A 13,118-nucleotide genomic window follows, 5' to 3' on the forward strand; every position below is an offset into this window, starting at 1 on the left:
TTTACATTATACCCTCTGTTATTATCTATATAGATCATATTATGAAGAAAGTGGTATTAAACCTGATATCAAAATTATAGATGTTAATGTCAGCTCTTTGCATTATGCAGATGATGTTATACTTCTAAATAAATCTGCTACAAATCTGCAAGAATCCCTGGCTAAATTGAATAACTGTTGTAATAGATATGGTATGAAGGTCAGCAATAACAAGACAAAGACAATAAAAATAGGTAGAAAAAATATCAAGTGCATTGTGAATGGAGAACCTATAGAACAAGTAAAACATTTCAGCTATTTAGGCATGATTTTTAGTGAAGATGGTAAATTAAATATGGAAATAGATAACAGAATCAACAAAGCTGGTATGGTAGGAAGTCAACTGAATAAATTTATATGGAATAAGAGAGAAATTAACAAAAACACTAAATTAGCTGTATACAAGACAGTGTTCAAACCAATTTTAACTTATGGATCTGAGAGCTGGGTCAGAAGTAAAACACTTGACCATAGACTAGAGAAGATCACAAATATGAGAGTCCTGAGAAAGATTAGAGGTGTGAACAGAAGGCATCAGTGGCAATATCATATTAAAAACGAGGATTTAGGATAAAGCTTAACATTGTTAGCATCCAGGAATGTTAGCAGAGCTAATCTCAGGTGGTATGGTCACTTAAACAGAATGGGAGTGGAAAGATTAGCAAAACAAGTGTTCTCCACCAGGTTAGCAGGGAAAAGACCCCAGAGGAAGACCAAGATATAGGTGGATTGGTATGGTAAAAAGTGCCTTAGAAGATAGAATATAAGATCTGATAATGTTGGAGTCTTGACAGGTAACAGATTAATTTGGAGGAAAATTGTAGATAGGAAGTTAGTAATGATGTAAATTTTTCATGTAGAACTATCATATCCTGTACACCCCTTGAGAGTGCATGTCAGGAATTTGACGATGATCATCATCATTCGCTATTGTTTAGATCTAAATCTTAAAACATAAGCACATGGTGTAACGATAAAATTATGCAGTATTGGAATAACAATTAAATCAGGAAAATATTTATTATTTGTAGAATTTTTGGCTAGGTTTCCTAGCCATTGTCAATACAGTTGAAAAGAGATTAACAAAATAAACATAATGCTTAAAATTGCAAGAGGCAGTAACAATATATTTCATTTGCAGGAGGATAATTCCATCTACAAACTATTAGAATTCAGAGAAATAAATTTAAATAATTACAATATTAAGAAACACAGAAATAAAGAGTGGTCCTTAATGACTTCCCAAAATCGGGAAAGTTTGCAGGATTCGTTTTTGTTAAGTTTCAGACTGTGAATGTGAGCATCATTCACATTCATCTAATCTTTCAAAAAGAAAGTAACTTATGTACCTTTGTTCCTATGTCTAATGATAAGGTGTGGCTGGCTAAACTATACTTATTAGACGAATCTAGGCAGCACGGCATGTCTGCCCACAACAACAACAAAGGCTGCATGCACAAGGAATCCTGTAAACTCGAATAAGAGAGAGAAAGGAGGAGGATATTTGCCTTTTGGAGAGGCTAGGAAGGAATTTAGTTTACAAAATGGAAAGAAACTTGTATGTCTGGTGAAAAAGTCATTTAACATATGGTACTGAAATTCTAGAAACTTGAGAATGATTAGGATGAAAGCCATAATTATCAGTTATTTTTGTATTATAACCATTGGTGGAACAGAGATTGAGACAAGGGTTTTTAATAACACCATACTGTTGAAAGGAGAAAGTTTCTGCATAGGTGGGTTTTCTGTAAATAAATTGAGAAAGAAAAGGCAATTGAAAAATGCATGATTAGAGTATCTAGAAAAGGCAGACTATTATTATTTTCTTTTTTTATGGCTAGCTGGATTCTAGGGTGTTGGCTATTGTGGTGGAGGAAGAAGAAGTCTAATGAGTTTGAACAATATGGCCAAATACAGAAACTATTTGGGATCTATCATTAATGTGAAGAACTACTGTTCAGAAAACATCAGAGGAAGATTAGGAATGGCTAAAACAACAGACTTCTCTAAAATCTGGAAGGATGGATCTTCACAGGAATAAAGTTGAGGATTCTGCACCTGTTTATGCAACAGTGATCTATGAATTGGAACCTAAAGAAATCTGATAGGAAAAGGATAGTTGCTTTGGAGATGTGGTGTTACAGAAGGCTGTTGAAAGGTGGACAAATGGATGGGTGCTAGAAAGGATTAATAGAACTTTAGGGCTCCTTAAGAACACTGACAGAATAAAGCTGAAATACTTTGGACACAAAGGATGGAAGAAAGACTTCTCAAAACAGTAATAGAAGGTGTAAAGTTCCTGGGAAAAGAGGAAGTGATAGACCTCAATGAGATGGATGAATGGATGGTATGTCTGGCCCGACTGATTTTCAGAGAGTTGAAGCCTCAGAAAAGCATATACAACAGAGCGTGTTGTATATGCTAGGTGGCAAGGACTGGTGTGGCACATTACCAAGGAATGGAGCAACCATACGGCACCTGATGATGTCCAATAAATCGATGGATGGATATATCTTAGCCAGAAGGTTTGAAATTAGTGATATCACAGGATGTTTTTTCAAAATGTTCCATAAAGAAACTGGCTAAAAGAGGAGAGCCCACAGCTGTACTCTGTTTATATATGGTATCCTGCTAAGAGAAGTAGCCAACATGGATAGCAAAATTGAAAAGATCAATATCAGGAGGAGAAGCATTTTTCAGTAAAGATGCATCAGAAAGGGGAACATTGGTAAATAGAGAGCTGACATCAAAGCTCCCCACAATATCATTAATATTTAAAACTAAGTTTTGAATTAAAAATTTGAAATGAGTGGAATTTTTAGTATAAGATGAAGTATGACTAGTAAGTTGGGTTAAAGATTTAGCTAGTTGCTTGGCTAACTTAAAAGAGGTGGAGTCAGTAGCATCTACTATGAGACGGAGAGGGTTATTGAGTTTATGAATTTTGGGCAATCCATATATCTAAGGGGAGGGGTTACATTCTTTTAACTGTCTCAGGAGGCCAAGAAGCAAGACTTTTAGTAGCCTTTTAGATGTTTTTTTTTTCTTTCTGAGAATCAAGTAGTGCAGTCTCTGAGCAACACATTCATTTTCTGATTATAATCACTAGTACTGACAAGCAATGAAACCTTTGTTGGCATTCATTATTATGTTATTGTCTTTGCGTAATTTATGAAGAATATGCAAATTGCTTTCAGAGAAATTTCTTTTAGGCAGCAATGCTTGCATAAAGATGTTAGCAACGTCAAGCCTGATGTTACTAACAATAGGAGGAGGTGGATGTCATGTTTTGCATGCAGCATGGTGTCTAACGATGAAACCTGATGAGCTACTGCAAAATTGTGGCTGAGGCTAAGGATGCTGTTTCATCACATCTTTTTGACGACAGGTTAGAAACAACACCTTGATAAGGCTGACTATGTGAATCAGAAACAGACTTACTAAGATTGTGAAACTTTCTGATAAGTTTATTTTTAATTTTTTGAAATTCCTTATGGACAGATTTTTCAAAAATGTCAGAGAGGATATCCCACAGTTCAGTGTTGAGAACGGAAGACAGTTCAAATTAGAGAGCACTAATGGCTGCATTAATAGCAGATAAGTTACTACAAGGAGCAGCGACCTGTTCACAAAGTAATGCAAAGCTAGCAAATCTGTAAATCAAAGAGCCTTAGATGAATGAAATTTAATCTTAAATTTAACACAAGTGGGTATAATTCCAGTGTCCTTACATCTTTTTAAGAAGGATAGCAGATTAAATTCCCCGGATAATCGGAGTTTTCACTTAAAGTATGTTTGGCTAATAAAAAATGAAATTTTTTTTTCAAAAATCTTGATTTTTTGCAACCCATACAAATTAATTAGACAAATTAGACAATTAATTGTATAACCAAAATTTTTGTTCCAATTAATTGTCAAAGATGCTAACTAAAAGACAAAAAATATTTATCTGGATATTCCATAGAAATACTGCACAGCAATTTTTTAAACAGAGCTAAAAATGGTCAGAACACAAGGTTCTTTAAGTCCCAGTAGGTCTAGGACTCGAAGTGCGAAAATAGTATTGGATTTTACTGACTGTATTTAGGAAAAATTCTGACATTTAAATGAAGTACTCTGTGCTTTGTTTATAGTCAGCTTTGATGTCTTATGATGCCGAGATCTGCAAAATTATCTAACCTATTCCTTATAATTATTATAAGCAATATAGTACAAAAAAATTATATTGATAGTTTGCATTCCCAAGAATATAAACATTTATGACTGGATTACACACGTAGTTATGGTGTGTGCATGCCATTGTTAGAATATATTCTAGCTTTCAGAATAAACCTGGCAACAATGTTTTTGAAATATATGTTTTGTTCTGGCAAGATATGAACCATCACAGAACTAAAATTAAAAAGTAGTACAGAAATCATCATTATCATCCAATTCCTGCCATGTACCCTCAAGGGGTGTACAGGATATGATAGTACTGCATGAAAAAAACTACATCATTACTAACTTCCTATCTACAATTTTCCTCCAAATCAGCCTGTTTCTTGTCAAGACTCCAACATTATCAAATCTTATATTTCTATCATCTAAGGCACTAACGTATCAATCCACCTATATCTTGGTCTTCCTCTGGGTCATTTTCCTGCCAACCTGGCAGAGGACACTTGTTTTGCTAATCTTTCCTCTCCCATTCTATTTAAGTGATGACCGTAACACCTGAGATTAGCTCTGCTAACGCATTCCTGGATGCTGACAATGTCGAGTTCTTTCCTAATATCCTCGTTTTTAATATGATATTGCCATTGATACCATCTGTTCACGCCTCTAATCTTTCTCAGGACTCTCATATCTGCGGTCTCTAGCTTTGATCAAGTGTTTTACTTCTGACCCAGCTCTCAGATACATAAGTTAAACCTGTTTTGAACACTGTCTTGTATACAGCTAATTTAGTGTTCGACTAATTTCTCTCTTATTCCATATGAATTTATTCAATTGACTTCCTACCATACCAGCTTTATTGATTCTGTTGTCTATTTCCATATTTAATTTACCATTGTCACTAAAAATCGTGCCTAAGTAGCTGAAATGTTTTACTTGTTCCACAGGTTCTCCGTTCATAACGCAGTTGACATTTTCAACAATTCTGCCTATTTTCATTGTCTTTGTCTTTTTATTGCTAATCTTCATACCATATCTATTACAACCATTATTCAATTTAGTCAGGGAATCTTGCAGACTTGTAGCGGATTTATTTAGAAGTATAACATCATCCGCATAAAGCAAAGAGTTGAAATTAATATTTCCAATTTTGATATCATGCTTAATACCACTTTCCTTCATAATGTGATCCATGCTGATAATGAATAACAGAGGTGATAATGTACATCCTTGTCTGACACCAGATTTAACATTAAACCATCTTCTTGTACTTCCTTCAATTCTAATTGCTGACTTACAACTCAAATAAAGACTAAGTATTGCTTGATATAATGCCCCATTAACACCATATAACTGTAGCATTTTGAATAGCTTCTCTCTTGGTACCTTGTCATATGCCTTTTCCAGATCGACAAATCTTAAATACAGATCTTTGTTATATTCCCATGATTTCTCAACTATTTGTCATAAAATGAAGATCTGATCCTGACAGCCTCTATTTGGCCTGAATCCAGCTTGTTTTTCACCAAGATTTTCTTCCACAATTCTTCTCAACCGTTTCTCAAGTATACTTGCATAGATCTTATCAGGAACACTCAGTAGGGAAATATCTCTGTAATTCTCACATTCAGTTTTATTTCCCTTTTTCTATATGGGTACTACGAAAGCTCTACTCCAATCATCAGGAATTCGTCCCTCTGTCCAGGCCTTCTGAACTATGCAGTGCATCCACTGTAAGACTTTTATACCACCATACTTCAGCACTTCTGGTCGAATATCATCTACTCCAGCTGCCTTTCCACATTTCAAGCATTTGATGGCTTTTTCTACTTCAAGTATGGATATGTATTCCTGACTGTATGCCTGTTGAGTGTGTTTTGTTTTGTTTTTATCACTGTGCTATCACTGCTTGTTTCATTTAGCAATTTTTCAAATAATTACTCCTACTTAAAGGATATCTCTTTCTTCTGGTTTCATGTCACCTTTACAATCTCTAACTCCTTTTACAGCACTCTTTCCTCCATTTCTAAGCTTCTTCAACAACCTCCAGAATATTTTGCCACCTTCTTGATATTTATTTTCTATGTTCTTTCCAAAGTCCTCCCATGACTTTTGTTTAGCTAGTTTCACAGTGTTTAGCATTCTTGCATTTGTCTCTGTATTCTCTAAGAGCACAAGCTGACTTATTTGCCAGGAACTTTTGATATGCTTTCTTCTTTTCCTTCACTGCCTCTTTAACTTCCTGTGTCCACCATGGAGTTCTGATTTTTCTATTGTTGCAGACACCCTCACACCACATGCCTCTCTGGCTGAATCAATCAGGGTTGTCTTCAAGGTTTGCCACTGAATCTCCAAGGTTTGGTTCCTGTTCCCAAACTTTATTTTTTCTTCAATAATCTTTGTGTATTTTAGTCTACAGTTCACATCTGAGAGCTGCTCAACTTTTATTCGCTTTAAAACTTTCTTACATGTTATTCTTTTCAAAAATTCAATTTTATACTGTTCAAGACTAAATAGTGATCACTTCCAATTTAAAATCCTCTGTACACTCTGGTGTCCTGCACCAGGAAGAAAACATCACTATCCACAATAACAGAGTCAATGAGACTTTTCTTATTCCTTGCCTCTTCTCTCCATGTGAATTTGTGCACATTTTTATGTTGGAACATGGTGTTAGTAATAACCAGTCCATGTCCTGAGCAGAAATCCAACAGGTATTTGCCATTATTATTAGCTTTGCTCTTTTCTCCAAATTTTCCCAAAATATTTTTGTACAGAAATCAGTAATTCTTAAATAACTTATATAAAAATCATATTTAAAGACTAACCTGGTATTCATTTTCAGCCTCTTCAACTACCTGAACAAACTCTTTTGCAGTCTGCTGTTCATTCTAAAAATCAGAACAGCCAGTTGAAGAGTATATTTTGCAATTTTAATTTCTCAAAAGAAATTTATACAATTTCTTCTAATTGGACAACATTAAAAAAAAAATTACTTCAGAAACAGTTATATAATATTAACAACTAAAAATGAAATGCATCATATTTAGCAGTAATGTTAATTTGGTTGCTGTTATATTAAATTTGGTACATTTCATTTTCATCTGTTTAGCATCACTAAAAACTCAAGATGGTCACATTATTTATGAATTACTTTTATAAAAAACTATCAAACATATTTTATAAACACATTTAAAATCTTTTCATTTTTTTTTAAAAATTTTCTGAATAATAAATCTCATTCATAATTTAAACAGCATTTTTATGTGCAAGTAATTTGTCCAGGTACAGTGATACACACTGTAATTGATACAGAGATGCAAGTGGTGAAACTGTCTTCAAGCATAATAAAATCAGAACTCCATGGTGGACTTGGAAAGTTAAAGAGACCATAATGAAAAAGAAGAAAGCATACTGAAAGTTCCTGGCAAGGAAGTCAGCATGTGCTCTGAAAGAATACAGAGAAAACTGTAAAAAGCAAACCAATGTGCAAAAGATTAGCTAAAGAAAAGTCACAGGAAGACTTTGGTACAAATATAGAAGATAATAGGAGGTAGTCCTTGAACACATCAAGGACTTAATCCGATTGACACAGACAATACAATCTTACAACCACTTACAGGCAACATAAAAAAAAGTTAATGTAGGGTGAAACACCCTACATTAAAACAACAAACAACAAAATGGTGTGACACTTTTTGGTTATGTGCATTGCATTATGGGACACTAAGGCAATTGATGTGAAGTCATTTCATGTGTAAACTTTGTTTGCTTACACTTGGATAAAAGATGAAACCAAGAATATAATTTCTTGGCACCTTTCATTTATAGTATAACCAAGTGAAAACACTTTTAACAAATAAATAGGGTAGAAGTGAAATGGATATGTAATCTTATTAAGTAAGAGATTTGCAAGAAAAAATATGTCGAAGGAATACCGTGTGCATAACGATGTCACTTATAAAAATTATAAGGAGCAGATCAGAAGAGTTGTACAGAAAGCTATGCCTGTGAATGAAAAACTGGCTCTGCAAGCTAAAGACAACCCAAAAGAATATGATCATTATGCTGCAAGTAAGAGAAAGAATCAATATGAAAGAATAACTCTGCTGAATATAGATGGCATGCATCTGACAGATGCAGATGTGAGACTTTTTTAACTAATGTGTCTCATTAGTTGCCTAATGAGGTAGCTCTATAACTAATGCGCTACCACTTTAATGAAGAAACCCAAGTGTATGAGGTACTAAAGCTGTTATACAACTGAATAAAAATTAGCAACATTTGGCAACAGCAACTGATGGGATATTACAGCAGGGATGCAAAAAAAAGTGTTCAGCTGAAATGGCTGTTCCTTTAATCAGATTATATAATTTGAGCCTCAGGAACAGGGAACATTCCACGTGAATGGAAAGAATTTACAATAATCATAGTGCACAAGGGTAGTCCAAAGGTGTGTCTAATTATTGACCTATCTGTGGGTATGTGAAAATGGCTGTCAGTTGAATGCTAACAAACGTAAAGTATCAACATCTCTAGAATGGTGGCTAAGATTCTAGATCTATACTTTGTATGAATTTACTAAGGGAAGATCACGTTTGAGTAACTTGCTCACATTTTATATTAATGTTACTGTTAGACAAGGATACACCATGATATTCTTGGACTTTGCTAAGGTTTTTGACAGGATACATCATGGAAAACTGTTTCATAAACTGGAAAATATGGGAATAGATTATAAAATATTAGTGTGGATAAGAGGATGGCTAACATATCAAAAAGTCATATATGGAGGGGTGTGAGTCTGCAAGATTTAAGATGACCAGTGGTATGCAGTACTTGCAGAATGATTTGAATATGCTGAAACTGCAGGTATGTAAAAATAGTTATCACTTGAATGCTAGCAAATGCAAAATTATGCACTTTGGTGTAATAAGATATCCTGTCATATTATATTGGTAGGATTATACTAGAAGAAACTGATCAAGCTAAGGATTTTGGAGTTTTAGCAGATAGGAAGTTGAAGTTTAAGGGCCATATACCAAAGACTGCAAATTGAACTCGGAGGATAATTTCAATGCTGAAATGAACCTTGACATTAAAGGATAAAGAAGTGATTTTTCCCCTTTACAATGCTTTGATATGACCACACTTGGACTATTGTGTGCAGATCTCCTGGTTTTACCCTGGTGATGCTGATACAGTGGAAAGTACACAAAAGAGGGTGTTGAATACAGATTTTGCAAATTTGTGGACTGCAGACACTAGCAAACAAGAGAAAGCGGGATGATGTGATTGAGACTTACAAACTTTTGAGAGGTTAATAGAGGATACTAGTAAATGAAATTTTTAATTTTATGGACAGTGGGGAGAGGACAAGAGAGCAACCACAGAAATTGAGAATGAATGCATTCAAGAAGGGGATGAGAGCTAGATTTTTCTCTCAACCTCCAAAGGTATGGATTATGGAGGTTGTGTGTGCAGATAGTGTGAATGAATTCAAGAAAAGTATGACAGCTGGTGATATGTAGCCACCCTTAATAAGTCCCTGGAGGTCTCTCTCTTAATAATAATAATAATAAACAAGAAAATTTATAAAGCTCAGTATAAACTACTTACAGTGATAGTCAATGATTGTTTGATTTCTTTCGAACTTACTAACTGGACATTCCCATCTTCATAGTAATGGACCTAAAATTTATAGCATTTCTTAATGGACTATAAATGAATTTAAGTTGTAACTTATTATATACCAATTTTTGGTATTATACTATGTAAAAAAACAATCCAAAAATTTATATTATTTTCGACAAAAGAAGTGCTTTTTTTTTCCTTACTCCCCTCTCTCAATTAGGTAACTACATTAATCCATTATAAATTAACAAATTCCATTATGAATAAAAAACCTTATGATAAAATCCACACACCTGGTCCTAGCAATTGCAGTTACGATTAAGAGTTACTATTACTTTGCATTACAATGGAAAGAAGCAACAGCAAATATACAGGGATGCTATCCTGCTTCCTTGCACTGACTCTCCAGTAAAAAATACCTTAAATCATCAAGATTCATTGTATAACTGATTTTTCAGCCTTTCCTGTAAAACTTCCAATGAGTTGGCACTGACCTGATAGTGGAATCCACTCCCACAGGTTGAATTAAGTACTGCTGTTTACATTACTTAAATTAAGGGGATATTAAATCCCACATAGTTTTAAAACCGAATAAGAAACTCAAAGATCGGAATCAGAGAGTTTCTTGCCGAATATAGTAAACTATAAAGTATCGGCGACACTGGCGTTAGCCAATGCAAGTGATCCTAGTACGTAGTACAATACCGGGCAACTCGTTGCAAAGGTGGGGGAAGTTCAGATTGCTATTCTTAGGTATTTTCCATAATGTAAAAACACATTTCCTAGGAAATGTATGCTGTTATTACATTATGGAGGGAGGTCACTACCCAGACCGGTTTCAGCCTTTTTTGAGGCTTCATCAGTGAGTAGCTAGACCTAATACCAAAGTGTATAGCGAAAAGAACTTATGTACTCTGCGAACAAGTTTTCCAAACAGGTGCAACCATTAAGTTACTTAAGTATAAGAGCTAATAAGCTTCATTTCGGCAATGAAAACATTACTTAAATTAAGGCTTAATTTAATTTAAGTAATGTTTTCATTGCCGAAATGAAGCTTATTAGCTCTTATACTTAAGTAACTGCTGTTTACATTACTGCATTTAGTATTTTAAACTCTGAATTAAAAGTGAACGTATCATCAACTGCAATGTTTGCATTTATTTCAATAAAAAAATAATTCAATTTTGAATATAAATTTCATGAACAATCTTTGATGTAAAATTACTGATATTTGTTTTGAACTGTGTTATCAACAACATAACTGTGTGCGGTATATGTATCAATATGCAGTAGATTGAATTATATAGAGATTATTTCAGGGTCTTCTTCATATGAAATCTATTAGTTCTAGTAACAGCAAAAAAATAAGGAAGGATTAGTCAGGATTTATGGTAGAATAACTTTGTGATGCTAAGCATACTTTTGAATTGTAAAATTGCTACAGGTAGCCAACTAAAAATGCATTTTTTTAAAATGTGAATTCTACGCAAGAAAGACGGTTAGCCTACAGTATATAGTATTAGTACGTGTGTGGGCTAAGGGTTAGATACTCCTGATTCTTGTAGATAAACTTATACGTTGGTTACACGTGACTTTAAAATTTTCAGGAAATGACAATGTATACTAAAATATTAATCAATACCTTCCTATATTTCGGCAATGTTACATTGGCATCTTCTGGGAACATAAAACTATGATATGTGCACGCAGGCAGTAACAACGAGCAAATGAGGCTGAAGAAGGCAACTGGCATTGGTCTTAGAATCCTAAAGGTGCCCCCTAGCGGACTAAATTGAGTTGTCTGTTGGGCTGATGTTCTTCAGATGCAAGCTTTCCAAATTGGGGCAGTATCATGCACACAACTTTGTTGAGATTTGGGAAGTTTTTTTAGAGCTGAGGCTGATTCCAAGAACAATCTTTCAGATTTATATTTGCTACGGTGTAGTAAAGTGGCTTTCTTCCAACGTATTCTGTGGTGGGTATCTAGTGCATGGTCCGCAAGTCCTGAGTGGCTGTATTGGTGAAACCAGATGTAGTCATTGTGTTCAGAAATCCTGATATTAGCTGTCCTGCCTGTTTGGCCGTAGGAGGACAGTTTACAGCTGCAAGGGACCTGGTATACACTAGGTAGGTCGGTCTAGGGGAGGTGGCTGGTCTTTGGCAGAGTGGATAAGGGATGCCAATTTCTTATGTGGTTTGCAAAGATAGTCAGGTCATATTTTTTTAGGATTTTTGTGAGCTTTTCAGATGTGCCCTGGATATAAGGAATGGTGATAGATCCACCCCTCACAACAATATGGGATTATAAAAACCCTATATAACAGGGCTAAATTAATCTTTTCAGACAATAATGCCCTAACTACTGAATTAACTATATTCTTAACACCCTCTTAGCCAATGGCTACAACCCCCCAAAAAATCCGGAAAATATTAAATCCTGTTACCCCCCCCCCCATTCTAAACAGAGATTACACTAAATCTATCACCATTCCTTATATCAAGGGCACGTCTGAAAAGCTCACAAAAATCCTAATGCATATATTAGCTCATGTTTCAGTCAAAGTATATGGTATTACACTATAGGGTTCAAAGGAACAATTGTAGTAAGTTGCATAGATTAAAATAAAATAAAAATAATTATTATTAATTAAAAATACAACTTAAGAACAATTAATTAATAGTGATCACTTCCCAAAACTTGGATAGTGGTATACTTACACTTCAATGACAGAATCATATTAAAAATGAAGACATTACAAAGAACATTGTTTTCATTCAAGAATGTGTGAGTAGGGCTAATCTAAGGTGGTATGGTCACTTTAACAGAATGGGAAAAAAAGTTAGCAAAATGTGTTTGATGCAAAGATGGCAGGAAAAAGATCCAGAAGAGGGCCAAGGTCTAGGTGGGTTGATTCAGTTAAAAGTGCCTTAGAAAAATTAAATATTAGATATGAAAATATTGGAGTGCTGACAAGTAATAGACTAATGTGGAGGAAAATTGCTGATAGGAGATTAACAATAATGTAGTACTGTCATAGTAGTCGGAACATCCCCTTAAGGATACATATCAAGAAGCATGATTATCATGATATTAGTAATATAAACAGATTGTAGACAATTGAGATCATGAAAGATTTCAATTTCCCACAGCTTTCATTACATTTCAGTGCTGTGTTAGATCCTGAATGAAGGAATCTTGTAAAGAAATCATTCATTCAGAATCTAACATACTTACTTACTAACAAAGAGAAATACCTGCACATCAGCTGAAATCAAAAGTGAAACTT

General features: G+C 34.4%; 1 protein-coding gene across 1 annotated transcript in view; it reads right to left on the reverse strand.

Moving 5' to 3' along the window:
* Positions 1 to 13,118, reverse strand: part of cpa (F-actin-capping protein subunit alpha) — a 93,562-nt gene that overhangs the window by 13,100 nt on the left and 67,344 nt on the right. The window contains exons 7-8 of the mRNA XM_090400091.1: positions 9,817 to 9,888; positions 7,026 to 7,088 (exon numbers count right to left, since the gene is read on the reverse strand). Of these exons, the coding sequence (XP_090256217.1) occupies positions 7,026 to 7,088; positions 9,817 to 9,888 (135 nt within the window). The remainder of the gene's footprint in view (positions 1 to 7,025; positions 7,089 to 9,816; positions 9,889 to 13,118) is intronic.

The sequence above is a fragment of the Typopeltis vanoorti genome, chromosome 11, assembly GCF_054136105.1.
Source record: "Typopeltis vanoorti isolate ZY-2024b chromosome 11, IOZ_Tvanoo_1.0, whole genome shotgun sequence".
NCBI lineage: Eukaryota > Metazoa > Arthropoda > Arachnida > Uropygi > Thelyphonidae > Typopeltis > Typopeltis vanoorti.